Consider the following 12657-nt stretch of genomic DNA (forward strand, 5'->3'; position numbering starts at 1 on the left):
TGTCAGGAGCCCCATGTATGAAGAATCCTTTGATCCAGCCCTTGCCTCTCATATCGCTTCCCATGGCTTTCACTGCACATCATGAGTTCTTGCTGGTTTTCAGATGGAAAACTGTCTTTTTTTTTTTTTTTTTTTCTGTACGCGGGCCTCTCACTGCTGTGGCCTCTCCCGTTGCGGAGCACAGGCTCCGGACACACAGGCTCCGCGGCCATGGCTCGCGGGCCCAGCCGCTCCACGGCATGTGGGATCTTCCGGGATAGGGGCACGAACCCGTGTCCCCTGCATCGGCAGGCGGACTCTCAACCACTGCGCCACCAGGGAAGCCCGGAAAACTGTCTTTTGTAGCTAAAGAAAAGGCCCTGTTACATCATATAGGATAACGGCAACGGGGGGGATTGCTGCTGCTTCTGGGGGGAACCTTTGTCAGAGGCACGTAATTAACATAGGGCTCATCAGCTGCCACCAGTCATCTGCCAGGTTCCTACCGCGTGAACTTAGGACAAACTCAGTCCTAAAGAGCTGGCCCCCCCAGGGGACGGTTGTGAAGAGCCTGGCAGTGTTTATAGAGTCAAGAAGACTCTTACTTTGGCTTCATGTCGACGTAGGCCCTATGAATGGGCCTGGTAGCATTGGTTGGCTTCTAGGGGCAATTAAGACCTTATTTGATTTTCATATGTGATCTCTGACAGTTTGAAGGTTTCTTCTTTTTTATAAATTTATTTATTTTAGTTACTTATTTTTGGCTGCATTGGGTCTTCGTTGCTGTGCGCAGCTTTTTCTAGTTGCGGAGAGCGGGGGCTACTCTTTGTTGCGGTGGGTGGGCTTCTCACTGCGGTGGCTTCTCTTGTTGCAGAGCACAGACTCTAGGCACGTGGGCTTTGATAGTTGTGGCTCGCGGGCTCTAGAGCGCAGGCTCAGTAGTTGTGGCACATGGGCTTAGTTGCTCCGCGGCATGTGGGATCTTCCCGGACCAGGGCTCGAACCCGTGTCCCCTGCATTGGTAGGCGGATTCTTAACCACTGTGCCACCAGGGAAGCCCTGAAGGGTTCTTCTGAATTTACTTTGACTTCTGTTTGTTTACTCTGGATTTTGTGCTGAAATATTTAATCACAGAAGGAAGCACAATGAGAAGCAGCTTCATGTATTTTTTTAACTGACCTCTCTTCCCAGTGTTAAAAATGTCAGGAATCTAAGGAATGTCCTTTGGTGGGGATGGGAACATAGGATAGATGGGCAAAAGGACATCATAGCTAGTGGTGTAGGGAGCTCACCAGCCCTGTAGAGTGAGTCTACACAGGCTCAGTAGGTGAGGGGTGGAAAGGTGTTAGCGTCACTGGCTTTCATTTGATATAGTTAAAGGGGAGAGCAATTGACATGCTTTCATTGCATGCTGATGCTTCACTTCATTTGCTGCACTCATCACTCCCATCCAGCTCCCATCCTCACCCCCACCCCCCCTTCCCATGACAGCATCTACAAGTTGGGTCTCTTCCCTCTGCATACCTGCAGCCCCCCTGGACCCCTGTGCTAGATGTTTCATGAAAACCAATGGTCCCCTTTCATGCATGTGCCTGTTTAGTACCTAAAGGCTCCTTGTGTTATTACCCTGCCTCTGGCTTTGAGAGGCCATAGTCTTAAGGATGGTCTTTCCTCGAGCCTCAGTTGTCTCCTGGCCACTTGGCTTCCAGCTCTGAGGTGCCTAAGAACTAAGGTTATGTGCACTAAGCTTTGGGAGAATGCTCAGATGATCTGACTTACAGCTCCATTGAGGGGTACAAGGGTTGTGGTATCATGGTGCACCTACTAATTGTGTATTTTGTGTCCCAGTATTTGGGCTAAATACTCTAATGGAGATTGTTACTGAAGCCGGCCCCGGGAGTGGTGAAGGTGGGTCTTGCCCGTGAGCTATGCATGATCTTTTTTCCTAGCATCTAGTGTGCCTGCCTGAGGGCCATCCTCCTCATGGAGCAAGCGGCATCACTCGAGCGACCTGCCTTGCCCCGTCCCCCGGGATGCCCATGCTTGCCCATGGGGTGCGCTGCTGGTGCATGTGGAGTGGCCTGAGTCTCCACCCCCCATTTCCTCCACATTGCCGTGGCTGGTTTCTACCTATGTGTGACACCCCAGTGCTGCCCTCACCCAGCCCTTCCAGGGAATGGGTGTGGAACACGGCCACCCAGGGCTGTGCTGACACCAGCTACTGGACTACAGTAGTGATATCTCTCCTTCTACCTTCCTGGCTGTAGGAAACAGGAGGGCCTTGGTGGACCAGAAGTCATCGGTCATTAAACACAGCCCAACAGTGAAAAGAGAGCCTCCATCACCTCAGGGCCGATCCAGCAATTCTAGGTAATAAATGGCAGAGCTGTTTTAAAAGTTCTCAGATAGAGGGCTTCCCTGGTGGCGCAGTGGTTGAGAGTCCGCCTGCCGATGCAGGGGACACGGGTTCGTGCCCCGGTCCGGGAAGATCCCACATGCCGCGGAGCGGCTGGGCCCGTGAGCCATGGCCGCTGAGCCTGCGCGTCCGGAGCCTGTGGTCCGCAACGGGAGAGGCCACAACAGTGAGAGGCCCGCATACCACAAAAAAAAAAAAAAAAAAAAGTTCTCAGATAGAGGTAGTGATCCTTGTACCAGACACTAGGGATGCTCAAACGTGGGAGGGAAGCTCTCAGTGGGTAAATGAAATCCCTTCCCCTTCTGACTCAATCCCCATGTGGCAGTAATAGCTCATGGTGTTGAGCAGAGTGTACCAGCAGTGGTGGGTACTCGGGCAGACCAGGCCGTCTGGAGAGGTAGGGTTTGCAGTGGACTTGGATGTTTGGAGACGTGGCTTTGTGTTTTGCCCTTGGAGGCAAACATCTAGTCTGGTGAAAGGGGGAGATGCTCTGCAAAGGAGCCAGTGACCACAGAAGTGGTATATGGACCCTCTAGTGAGAACCAGCAGTTCCTGAAGGAGGTGGTGCACAGCGTGCTGGACGGCCAGGGGGTTGGCTGGCTCAACACAAAGAAGGTGCGACGGCTGCTGGAGAGCGAGCAGCTGAGAGTCTTTGTCCTGAGCAAGCTGAACCGCACGGTGCAGTCAGAGGACGAGGCCCGGCAGGACATCATCCCAGATGTGGTCAGTGCTGGAGGTTGGGAGTTGGAATCAACTGGGAAGAGGGACATGGGCGCCAGAGGCAGTTGTCCCACCTCTCGCCCCTGGGTTCCTGTTGCAGGAGATCAGTCGGAAGGTGTACAAGGGCATGTTAGACCTGCTCAAGTGCACGGTCCTCAGTCTGGAGCAGTCCTACACCCATGCAGGTCTGGGTGGCATGGCCAGCATCTTCGCACTTCTGGAGATCGCCCAGACCCACTACTATAGTAAAGGTAAGGATCGGACCAGCAAGGACAGCATATGGTGCCCACAGCTCTCCCGCTCGCGCCGCCCACGGCGCTCCCGCTCACGCCGTCCACAGCTCTCCCACTCTTCTCTGAAAGAATGAACTTGGCCCCTTGACGAGTTTCCCAGTGTCAAGCTGCTTCCTGTTAGGCTTTGGGATTTTATTTTCTAGTGCATGTATGTATGTAGTGGGTGTTCTTCTGTCGTGGAAAAGAACGGTGTCAGCTTCTCTTTCCTTGCACTTCCTCCTCTATCCTTGCTTCTCCCACCTCACTCCCACACCTTGACTCTCACTCACTGTCTCTTTTGACCTCTTCCTATGTTTGATCTTTTCCTCAGAACCAGACAAGCGGAAGAGAAGTCCAACAGAGAGTGTATATACACCAATTGGCAAGGATCCTGGCCTGGCTGGGCGGGGGGACCCAAAGGCCATGGCACAGCTGAGAGTCCCCCAGCTGGGACCTCGGGCAGCAAGTGCCTCAGGAAGGAGTCCCAAGGAACTGGACACCAGAAGTCTAAAGGAGGAGAACTTTGTAGCATCTATCGGTGTGTATCGTGTTGGGTATGGCAGAGGAGTTCTGTCTTCTTAATGTCCCTCCCTCCTTTCAACTCATCCAGAATCCCGCCTTTCTCTTCCCCATGCTTTGCTCTGTAGACAGGAAAATAGATCTGTGTCCTTTTCTAATGGCATTTCTTTATACTTCTGTATCCCTTATGCTTCATGTACAGCCACCCTCACCTACATCTTAGAGGAAGAATGGAAGTTTTGCTTAGAGGGCCCAGCGAGGCTTAGTGTAGGAGTCTGAGCTGTACTCCCCGTCCCTCTCCTTTATTTACATCTGGGTCTCTTCACATAATGGAGAGGCCACATGAGCTCCTGGAAGCTATAAGGAAGTTTATAGATGCATCTTTGGGCTATAAAATTGTGACTGTCTGGGTCTCTAAAGCCAGTTTTCCCCCATCCAACCATTAGGCTGCCCTCAAATTTGCTCCTTTGTGGCATGTCCGGCAACCCCATTTCCCTGGGTTCTGGACTTCGAGGTACAGAGTTCTGAGTCAGCTTTTCTTTAAACATGTCCTTACTGGACTTGATTAGACCTTGCTTACATTTGGTGTTTCTCCATTCCCACTAAGGCAGAGCCTTGGTGAGCTCTCTGGGTGTCACCTCTGTTTGACTCACTCCCAGCCTGACCTTGAGTCACCTAGATTGTGTCTTTCTTTTTCGGGTTCTAGGTCCCTGGGCAATGTGCTTCTAGCCGGTGCCTCTTTGCCACATCCATTAGCAGTTGCCTTTTGCTCCCATAAATGGTAATGAGGAACCAGTTTCCTTCTTAGGAGAGCTGTGCTTCTCTAACCAGCAAAATATTGTCCTAGAGGCAGTCAACCATGCTTTTCTCCTACCTGTTGTGATGTTCTAGAAAATGTACTGACCTGCCAGTCTGGAGGTCTGGAGTTTTAGCCCTGTATCTGCCCCCAACTAGGAGAGTGACTTTGGGCAAATCATTTCCCCTTTCAGGGTCTCTATCTCCTCATCTGGAAAACAAGGAGATTGCACTAAGTAGACTCTAAAGTTCTTCCAGGAAGAGAATTGCTGTGATCGGTACTCTCTCTTCTTAATCCCTCCTAAGATGCTCTTCTTGACCATTTAGTGTTCTCGTGTCACCTCTACCGGAAGCATTTTTCCAGATGACTGGCTAAGATGGGTCTCTTGGTAGGGCAGGCAGTGATGCTGAGGGTAAGTTGGGGTGTTTTGCAGTCACAAGAAGGGATGCTAACTGCCTACCTTGAATGGCCTCTCTCCAATCCAGTGAATCAAACAGATTTGTGCTCATGCTTCTGAAACCCTTTGGCTGCTTGAGGTAATAATCATCTGTCTTATCTGGAATCTTTAAAATTTGCTGTTGCCTAGCTCATTTGGCAGAGAGCGTGGTGTGGTGGAAGTTTAAACTGGTCCTGAGTTACCTGATCTTGAGCAAGTGTTCCAGCCTCTTTGGGATCAGTTTCCTCACGCCAGAATGAAGGAGCTTGATTAAAGGCTCTGCCAGCTCTAAGATTCTGTGAGATTTTTACTGCCACATTGAGGTTAGGATAGGAATTTAGTTCTTGACCTGGGGGGAAGGCGTTAGATCTCTTGATTTTTTTAACCTCCCCTCCCCGAAATGAAGATCTCTTTTTATCTCTTGATTTGTAATCCTGTGCCTGAGACTGAATCAGCTTGGGTGGGTGGGTTTCCATTTCGTCTGTCTGACCAGCCTCTGACTCTCTCTGTCTTTCTCTCCTGCTCACATTGCATCTGGGGTAGAATTGTGGAACAAGCACCAGGAAGTGAAAAAGCAAAAAGCTTTGGAAAAACAGAGTAAGGAACAAATGCCCCTTCCCGTTCCCAAGTCTCCCATACCTGCCAACTCCCCAGGCCCAGTTGGGGCAGGCTCCCTTTGTCAGCCCCACCCCAAATTTGCTCTTGGCGGGGGGTATTTGGAATGAAAGCAGGTAGGTGGTATGCGACTCATAGGTATATGCTTGTCGGCTGCTTCTTTCCCCCTCCCCTTGTCGTAATCAGGCAGTAATCAGGGCATCTACTGTGCAAAATCCCTTAGAGCTTGGTTCTCTATTGCTTCCGGGTTGGTGGGGAGAATGTTTGCCTATTTCAGTGCCCCTCATTGGCTGATATCTCCCTCACCCATTAGAAGGCCTGTGGGCACAGTTGGCAGAGATGGTTGCTGTCCCTCCGTGTTGAGTCTGTAGCTCCCCAACTCTCTCTGGTGGCTGGCCTAGGCACGCTGTCTTGCTTTCTGTCATTCTGTCCTTCTGCCATACCATTGTGGGCGGGCGGGAAATACGGGGGTGGTTTTTAATGTCAAACACAGAAGCTGCAGGGTGGGGGTAGGCAGCGTCCGCTGAAACAGCTGGTGTTTTTTAATCTCACTGGGCTCTTCCTTTTCTAGCCCCTTTAGACGTATTTGTTTGGGAAGCAGAGTGACCTGGGGGCCCTTAAAGGGTCTTAGGCACGAGTGAAGCTCTGATTCTGAGAACAATGGAATGTGGTTCAGGTGTTTGTTTGTGGAGCTTTTCTGCTTTAGGATGATTTGGTCAGAATTTTCTCAGGTTGAGAAGATGGCTGCAGAACCCCTTGAGACCAGGTTTAATTTTTCCTACTTGGTTCTTAAGGCATCTGGGGACTTCTTCCAGTGTGGCCTGAGTGGGTGGCAGTCCCTGGAAAGGTGACTGGGACATGCTGAACTGGCCCGGGACCAGGCTGTGCCGCTGTCCCACTCCCTTCGCCAGCCTGCCCCTAGCCTCTTGTACTGAGTAACACAAGTCTTCCCCTACTCAGGGCCTGAAGTAACCAAACCCACCTTTGACCTTGGTGAGACAGAGGAGAAGAAGTCCCAAGTCAGCGCAGACAGTGGTGTGAGCCTGACATCTGGTCCCCAGGTTTGTGACAACCTTGTTGAGGACTGCGAGCATTAAAAATTTGCTATCTCAGAATACTTCTTTAAGATCAAAACTGAACAAAATGACAGCATTGAAACAACATGAATATCCAGTCATAGGGGAATGATGAAATAAGTGTAATATATCCATGTAATACAATATTAGTATCCGTTAATGACTGTATTTTCAAAAATTTGGTGACATGGGAAAGTGTTTACACAGCTATATACAGTATGATTCAAATTTTATTTTTAAAACATACATAGAAAAGACTGAAAGGAAATATGCTAAAGACTTAACAGAGATTAACATAGGTGGTAAGTTTATGGCTTACTTTTATTTCCTTATTCTTTCGTGTATTTTCTGTAGTGAACATGTACTTCTTTAACATTCATTATTTTTCTCACTCTGTAAGTCATATATATTTTATATTCAGGAAAAATGTTCGTTTTTCATGACCTATCTAGGGATGACAATAGAAGGGTGGGGATGGAGAGAAGGAAGAAGATACAGTATTTCTTAGGGAAACTGAGACTAGATTGGACACCTCCCTAATGTGTCTGAGTCCGTGTGTCTTGTTTCAGAGGACTGATCCAGATTCTGTCATTGGTGTGAGTCCAGCCGTTATGATCCGAAGCTCAAGTCAGGACTCTGAAGTTAGCACTGTGGTAGGGGAACACCACGCTGGCATCTTGGTGGGTGGGGTGTGGGTCCCCCTTTGGAAAAGGGGGCTACTCTCTCCTTTGGGTGCTGTTCTTAGTCTCAGGCCAGGTTGGTTCTCTTGGTGGAGATGTCTACCTGTCATAGGTCTTTGTTTGTGGGATCAGACCCCGAGATTTCACCCAGGGCTTCTCCTCATCTTGTAAAGAAGGTACTTCCAGAGGCTGTCTGACACACCTTTGAAGTTGGATACTTTTTTTATGGTAGCAGAGAGCTCTAGCAGCTTGGCATTTCTGGGACACATCCTGGGGAATATCCCTTACCACCTTTTTTTCCTTTCCAGGTGAGTAATAGCTCTGGAGAGACCCTTGGAGCAGACAGTGACCTGAGCAGCAATGCAGGTGATGGACCAGGCGGTGAGGGCAGCACCCACTTGGCAGGCTCTAGAGGCACGTTGTCTGATAGTGAAATTGAAACCAACTCTGCCACCAGTGCCATCTTTGTAAGTTTGTTTACTAACAAAAGAAGACCATTTTTTCAGTGGGATGGGGATGGGTTAGGAAAGGATGAAAAGAGGCAATTAGAAGGAGAAGAGGAAGGAAGGGACGGATAACCTTCATATATCTGACTTTAAAGAAAATGTTTCTTAAGTTAGCTTTTTTCAGAGTCATTTGACTCCGTGATCTGGGGCTTTTAGAACCTTCTCCTGAATCATTGATGAGTTAGGCTTCCTGCCCGGTCAGATAAGGGCTTCGACTCCTATGTGGCAGTAACCCCCGTGTTCAAAATAAGCAAAGTGATGCCTTTATAGCAATGTCAGGGCAGTCGCAGCTCTCCTTTTGTACCAGTCTACCTATTTTTTATGGACTAGTCTAGTTTTATTCTGGTCACTGCTTTATTTATATAGCACCTTAAGTTAGCATTTCATTTTAGTATATTCCTAACAGTTATTTGAAGCTTTCCTTCATTAATAAACATCTATTAAGTGATTTACTAAATGCCAGATTCTGTACTAAAGAAACAGGGATGATAAGGCATGGTTCCCATTTTCAAGAAGTTTGCAATTCAGTATATTGCTACAACTAGTCTCTTCTGCCAGATGAGGGAAACAAAGCCTTAGGAAAAAAAGATCTTGCCCTAGGTTATACAATAAGCCAGTGATCAGTTGGAATTAAATGAATTCTTTTTAGTCCTTGCCTTTAGACCCAGTGCCCTTCAGTGTATACAGGCCTCTTTAGGCAGCTTTAAGGGTTCTGATACACTCTGATACACTCACCACTTGGCTAGGCGGAGTTGAGAATGGATATTCTCTACATGAGCTCATAGGTTCTTCTCTTTGGTCTGTGGGGCGAGTGGAAGATGAAATTTAAATGAGATAAATTATTTTATTCTGGTGATCATTCCCACCCCCAGAGCCTTCTGTATACATGTTTCTGATAGAGCAAGTGACATGCCAAGGTGGAGGTAGGGGATAGGATTGAGAGTCAGCGGAGCCATTCAAGCTAGTGGACCTTAACTCTCCCTGAGTCTAAACAGACCCTTTTAATTAAGAGTATTTTATTATTTTTTTTAATACATGTATTGATTTTATTTATTTATTTTTGGCTGAGTTGGGTCTTCGTTGCTACGCGCGGGCTTTCTCTAGTTGCGGTGAGCGGGAGCTACGCTTCGTTACGGTGCGTGGGCTTCTCATTGTGGTGGCTTCTCTTGTTGGGGAGCATGGGCTGTAGGCACGTGGGCTTCAGTAGTTGTGGCATGCAGGCTCAGTAGTTGTGGCTCATGGGCTCTAGAGCGCAGGCTCCATAGTTGTGGCACATGGGTTTAGTTGCTCCACGGCATGTGGGATCTTCCCGGACCAGGGATTGAACCCGTGTCCCCTGCACTGGCAGGCAGATTCTCAACCACTGCGCCACCAAGGAAGCCCCAAGAGTATTTTAAATCCTTCTAGTGTGCTTCCATTTTGGAGGTTGAGATAGATGTTATGGAGTAGCAGCCTTGCAAGAAGCCATTCAGCTGTGCGCTACCTTTCCTGGCACCTTCCTGGGACAAATTCTTACTTTTCCTGTACTTCTGGGCAAGGCTGTTTATGCAGTGGAGTTGCTGAGAGCAGTTACCTAAATTTCTTGGCTCAAAAAGGGCTATTTTGGTAAGAAATAAATTATCTTAAGTTAATATGGTTCATTGAACAAAGTCTTGCGCTGTGAACCAGGAAGCTGGCATTTGGACACACTAATTAGGTATTGCCTAATAATCACCTTTGTTCAGTGGCTTCTCTGCTTACGCTGTTGCATGTGTTGTGAAGCAGGCATGAAAACTACCTCTTACTCAGCCAAAGATCTTTTTTGAATGAATAGAAAGTCTAATATTGCAGAAGTGGTAGATGAAGTTAGTGGTATTTCTATGTGGGAAGATATTTCTAAGAGATGATAGAAGAGAAGACTTAACATTTATCAAATACCAACCATGTGCCAGGCACTACTAAGTGATTTATATGTATTTTCTCATATTAAATGAGAATAGTCCTTTCGGGTAGGTATTATAACCTTCCTTTTACAGGTGAGGAAAATGACTCTCAGAGAAGCTAAGCTTTGTACCTAAGATCACACAGCTAGTAAGAGGCAGGGATCTGAACGTTGGTCAGTCTAGACTTCAAACCCAGTGTTCTTTTCACTGCATCACGCTGCTACAGAGAATTTGCCTAATTTTTTTCTTTTTTAAGAGGAAAGAGTCTTACAGACTAAAGGGTAAAGGTAAGTAAAAATGAAAACTTGATTGCATGTTTTGGGAGGCAATAACAGAAAGCAGGATTATCAGATTGACTTCTGATTGAGGCAAGCAGGTAGCAAAGGCAGGGCTACTGGAATATACGTGACTAATGATGGTGCCCAGTGTGTGAGCCTCTTAATGGGCTGCTTGGTTTACTTTGCCCCTATTCATTGTTACCTCTGGCAGCTGACCTATTGCCTCTTCTCTCTAGGGTAAAGCCCACAGCTTGAAGCCAAGTGTAAAGGAGAAGCTGGTGGGCAGCCCAGTTCGCTTTTCTGAAGATGTAAGCCAGCGAGTCTATCTCTACGAGGGACTCCTAGGTGAGAAATAGACTGCGAAGCCCACTTGCACTGGAAGGAAGCTGGACTCAGCCCGGGAAGAGGGTGGCACCGAACAAGTAGCTGCTTGGCTTATTGCTGATCTCAGTGCTGATGTTAGAGGACATTTTTATATCTGAAGCAAGGGACTTACTGGGGAAAAAACAGTGGGTGAAAACTAGAAGAGACTGAAGTTTGGTATTAACCAACAGCCTCTGTCTTTCTGTCTTCTTTTACTTCCTTGCTACCATGGTCCTTCCTGCTCACAAATCGGCAGGAAGGGACAAAGGATCGATGTGGGACCAGTTAGAGGATGCTGCCATGGAGACCTTTTCTATAAGTAACCACCTTTCTTTGTGTGCTCTTCATCCCTCCTTCTCGGGAGGGATTGGGCCTCACTTTGGAGGCAGCTGGGGCTGGTGGCAGGAATGTTAGATCTGGGGTGAAGAGTCTCGTGTTTCCTTTGCCCTGGAATTTGTAATGACTTCCTTTTTTTCTGGAATTTACTCTGTTTTAGTTTGGCAGCCATATTCTTTAAACGTTATATAAGTCCCTAAAAAAACCTCTATTCCACACAGGCAAAGAGCGTTCTACTTTATGGGACCAAATGCAGTTCTGGGAAGATGCGTTCTTAGATGCTGTGATGTTGGAGAGAGAAGGGATGGGTATGGACCAGGGTCCCCAGGAAATGATAGACAGGTATGAGGCTTAGAAACCCTTGGGAAAATGCAGATTCAGCCTCTTCCCAGTTACTTCTGTGTTCTCCCACCTGGGGGCTGACTTGTCCTGGTCTCCTGCTCAGGTACCTGTCCCTAGGAGAACATGACCGGAAGCGCCTAGAGGATGATGAGGATCGTTTGCTGGCCACGCTCCTGCACAACCTCATCTCCTACATGCTGCTGATGAAGGTAATGTCTATTTTGCTTATGCCCAGCTACTGCTGATACTGGAAGGCAAGGCTTGTTCCTGTTGCCTAAATCTTGGGGCAGTTGGGAAGCAGTCAGAGCATCCTGCTGGGGCTCTCTTCTTCACTGAAAGTCTGAGGCCTCTCTGCAGCTCACACACGACCCATTTATCTGAAGCTGCCAGGCTGTTGTGCTAAGGAATGTTGTAAAGGTGATTGATGATTGCATGCCACTTGTTTATTCGGAATTTTAAATGGGCTTCCTTTGCTGAATAGTTTTAGGATGCCTGTAGAGCTCCCCACAGAATACAGTGGGAAAAAAATTTTTTTTTACGTAGTAGGCTCTGAAACCTTAGAAAGAATGCTCAGAATTTACTTTTCAGCATTAGTCCTTTATCATATAGGCTTTGCCATAGATGTAAAAAGAGCTACTCATTGAAAAAGCAATGGTAGGTTCTAGTTTGACTTGGTTATACTTGGTTTTTATAGCTGTGGGAGAATTGTGTTACCAAATAGAAGAGTCCTGTTCTGAAAGGGACTTGGTGGGTAGAAGAGAGTTGTTTTGAGAATGAGCTCCTGGGTTTCTCCTCCTCCTGTTCTCTCAGCCTCTCTAAATGTGAAGGGATTAGTTGATCAAATGCAGGCACTCTTGGTTTGTTCCCTTTTCTGTTTAAGGGTCTCTTGAACTCCAGGGGTACCAGTTAACTCTGGTTGGGAAAGGGTGGTGATCTTCAACCCTAAGATGGTGTCTTGGTGACAACTGAGCATAGAACATTGCTGCTCTTAAGTCTTACTATCTAAGAATCACACTCTGAGGAGCCCCAGGGGTTTTTAGAGGTGAATGTTATAGTATTGGTTGGGGGGTTAGGGAGGATGTGTCCCCGTGAGTCCCCGTCCACTTAAACCAGAACTTCTCTAAGAGCCACTTTTCTGCAGAAGCCACCTGGAGACAGAACCAGGATTTTTCTTCTCAGACTGTTGGCAGAACACACACTTGAATGTTTTATCCTCAGCGATGTGGTCTTTTAGAATTCTTCTTTTCTCAGGAGGAAAGTTATTAAGATCCTGTTTTGGCTTTTCAGGTAAATAAGAATGATATCCGGAAGAAGGTGAGGCGCCTGATGGGAAAGTCGCATATTGGGCTTGTGTACAGCCAGCAAATCAACGAAGTGCTTGACCAGCTGGCAAACCTGGTG

At 47.7% G+C, this 12657-nt stretch overlaps 1 protein-coding gene across 37 annotated transcripts in view; it reads left to right on the forward strand.

The window, feature by feature from the left end:
- The window catches only part of MADD (MAP kinase activating death domain), a 41339-nt gene that overhangs the window by 15291 nt on the left and 13391 nt on the right, over positions 1-12657 (forward strand). For 4 of the 37 annotated variants that reach the window (XM_081240526.1, XM_081240518.1, XM_081240525.1 and 1 more), the window contains exons 16-28: positions 1828-1887; positions 2247-2349; positions 2932-3118; positions 3216-3366; positions 3719-3925; positions 6714-6814; positions 7399-7482; positions 7818-7976; positions 10452-10560; positions 10835-10897; positions 11136-11256; positions 11360-11465; positions 12544-12654. In XM_081240526.1, coding sequence (XP_081096652.1) covers positions 1828-1887; positions 2247-2349; positions 2932-3118; positions 3216-3366; positions 3719-3925; positions 6714-6814; positions 7399-7482; positions 7818-7976; positions 10452-10560; positions 10835-10897; positions 11136-11256; positions 11360-11465; positions 12544-12654 — 1562 coding nt within the window. Of the gene's footprint in view, positions 1-1827; positions 1888-2246; positions 2350-2931; positions 3119-3215; positions 3367-3718; positions 3926-6713; positions 6815-7398; positions 7510-7817; positions 7977-10451; positions 10561-10834; positions 10898-11135; positions 11257-11359; positions 11466-12543; positions 12655-12657 lie in introns of all 37 variants that reach the window. The other 33 variants (XM_081240546.1, XM_081240520.1, XM_081240530.1 and 30 more) reach the window with 12 other exon arrangements.

Source organism: Mesoplodon bidens (assembly GCF_964165515.1).
Source record: "Mesoplodon bidens genome assembly, chromosome: 7".
Taxonomy (NCBI): Eukaryota; Metazoa; Chordata; class Mammalia; order Artiodactyla; family Ziphiidae; genus Mesoplodon; species Mesoplodon bidens.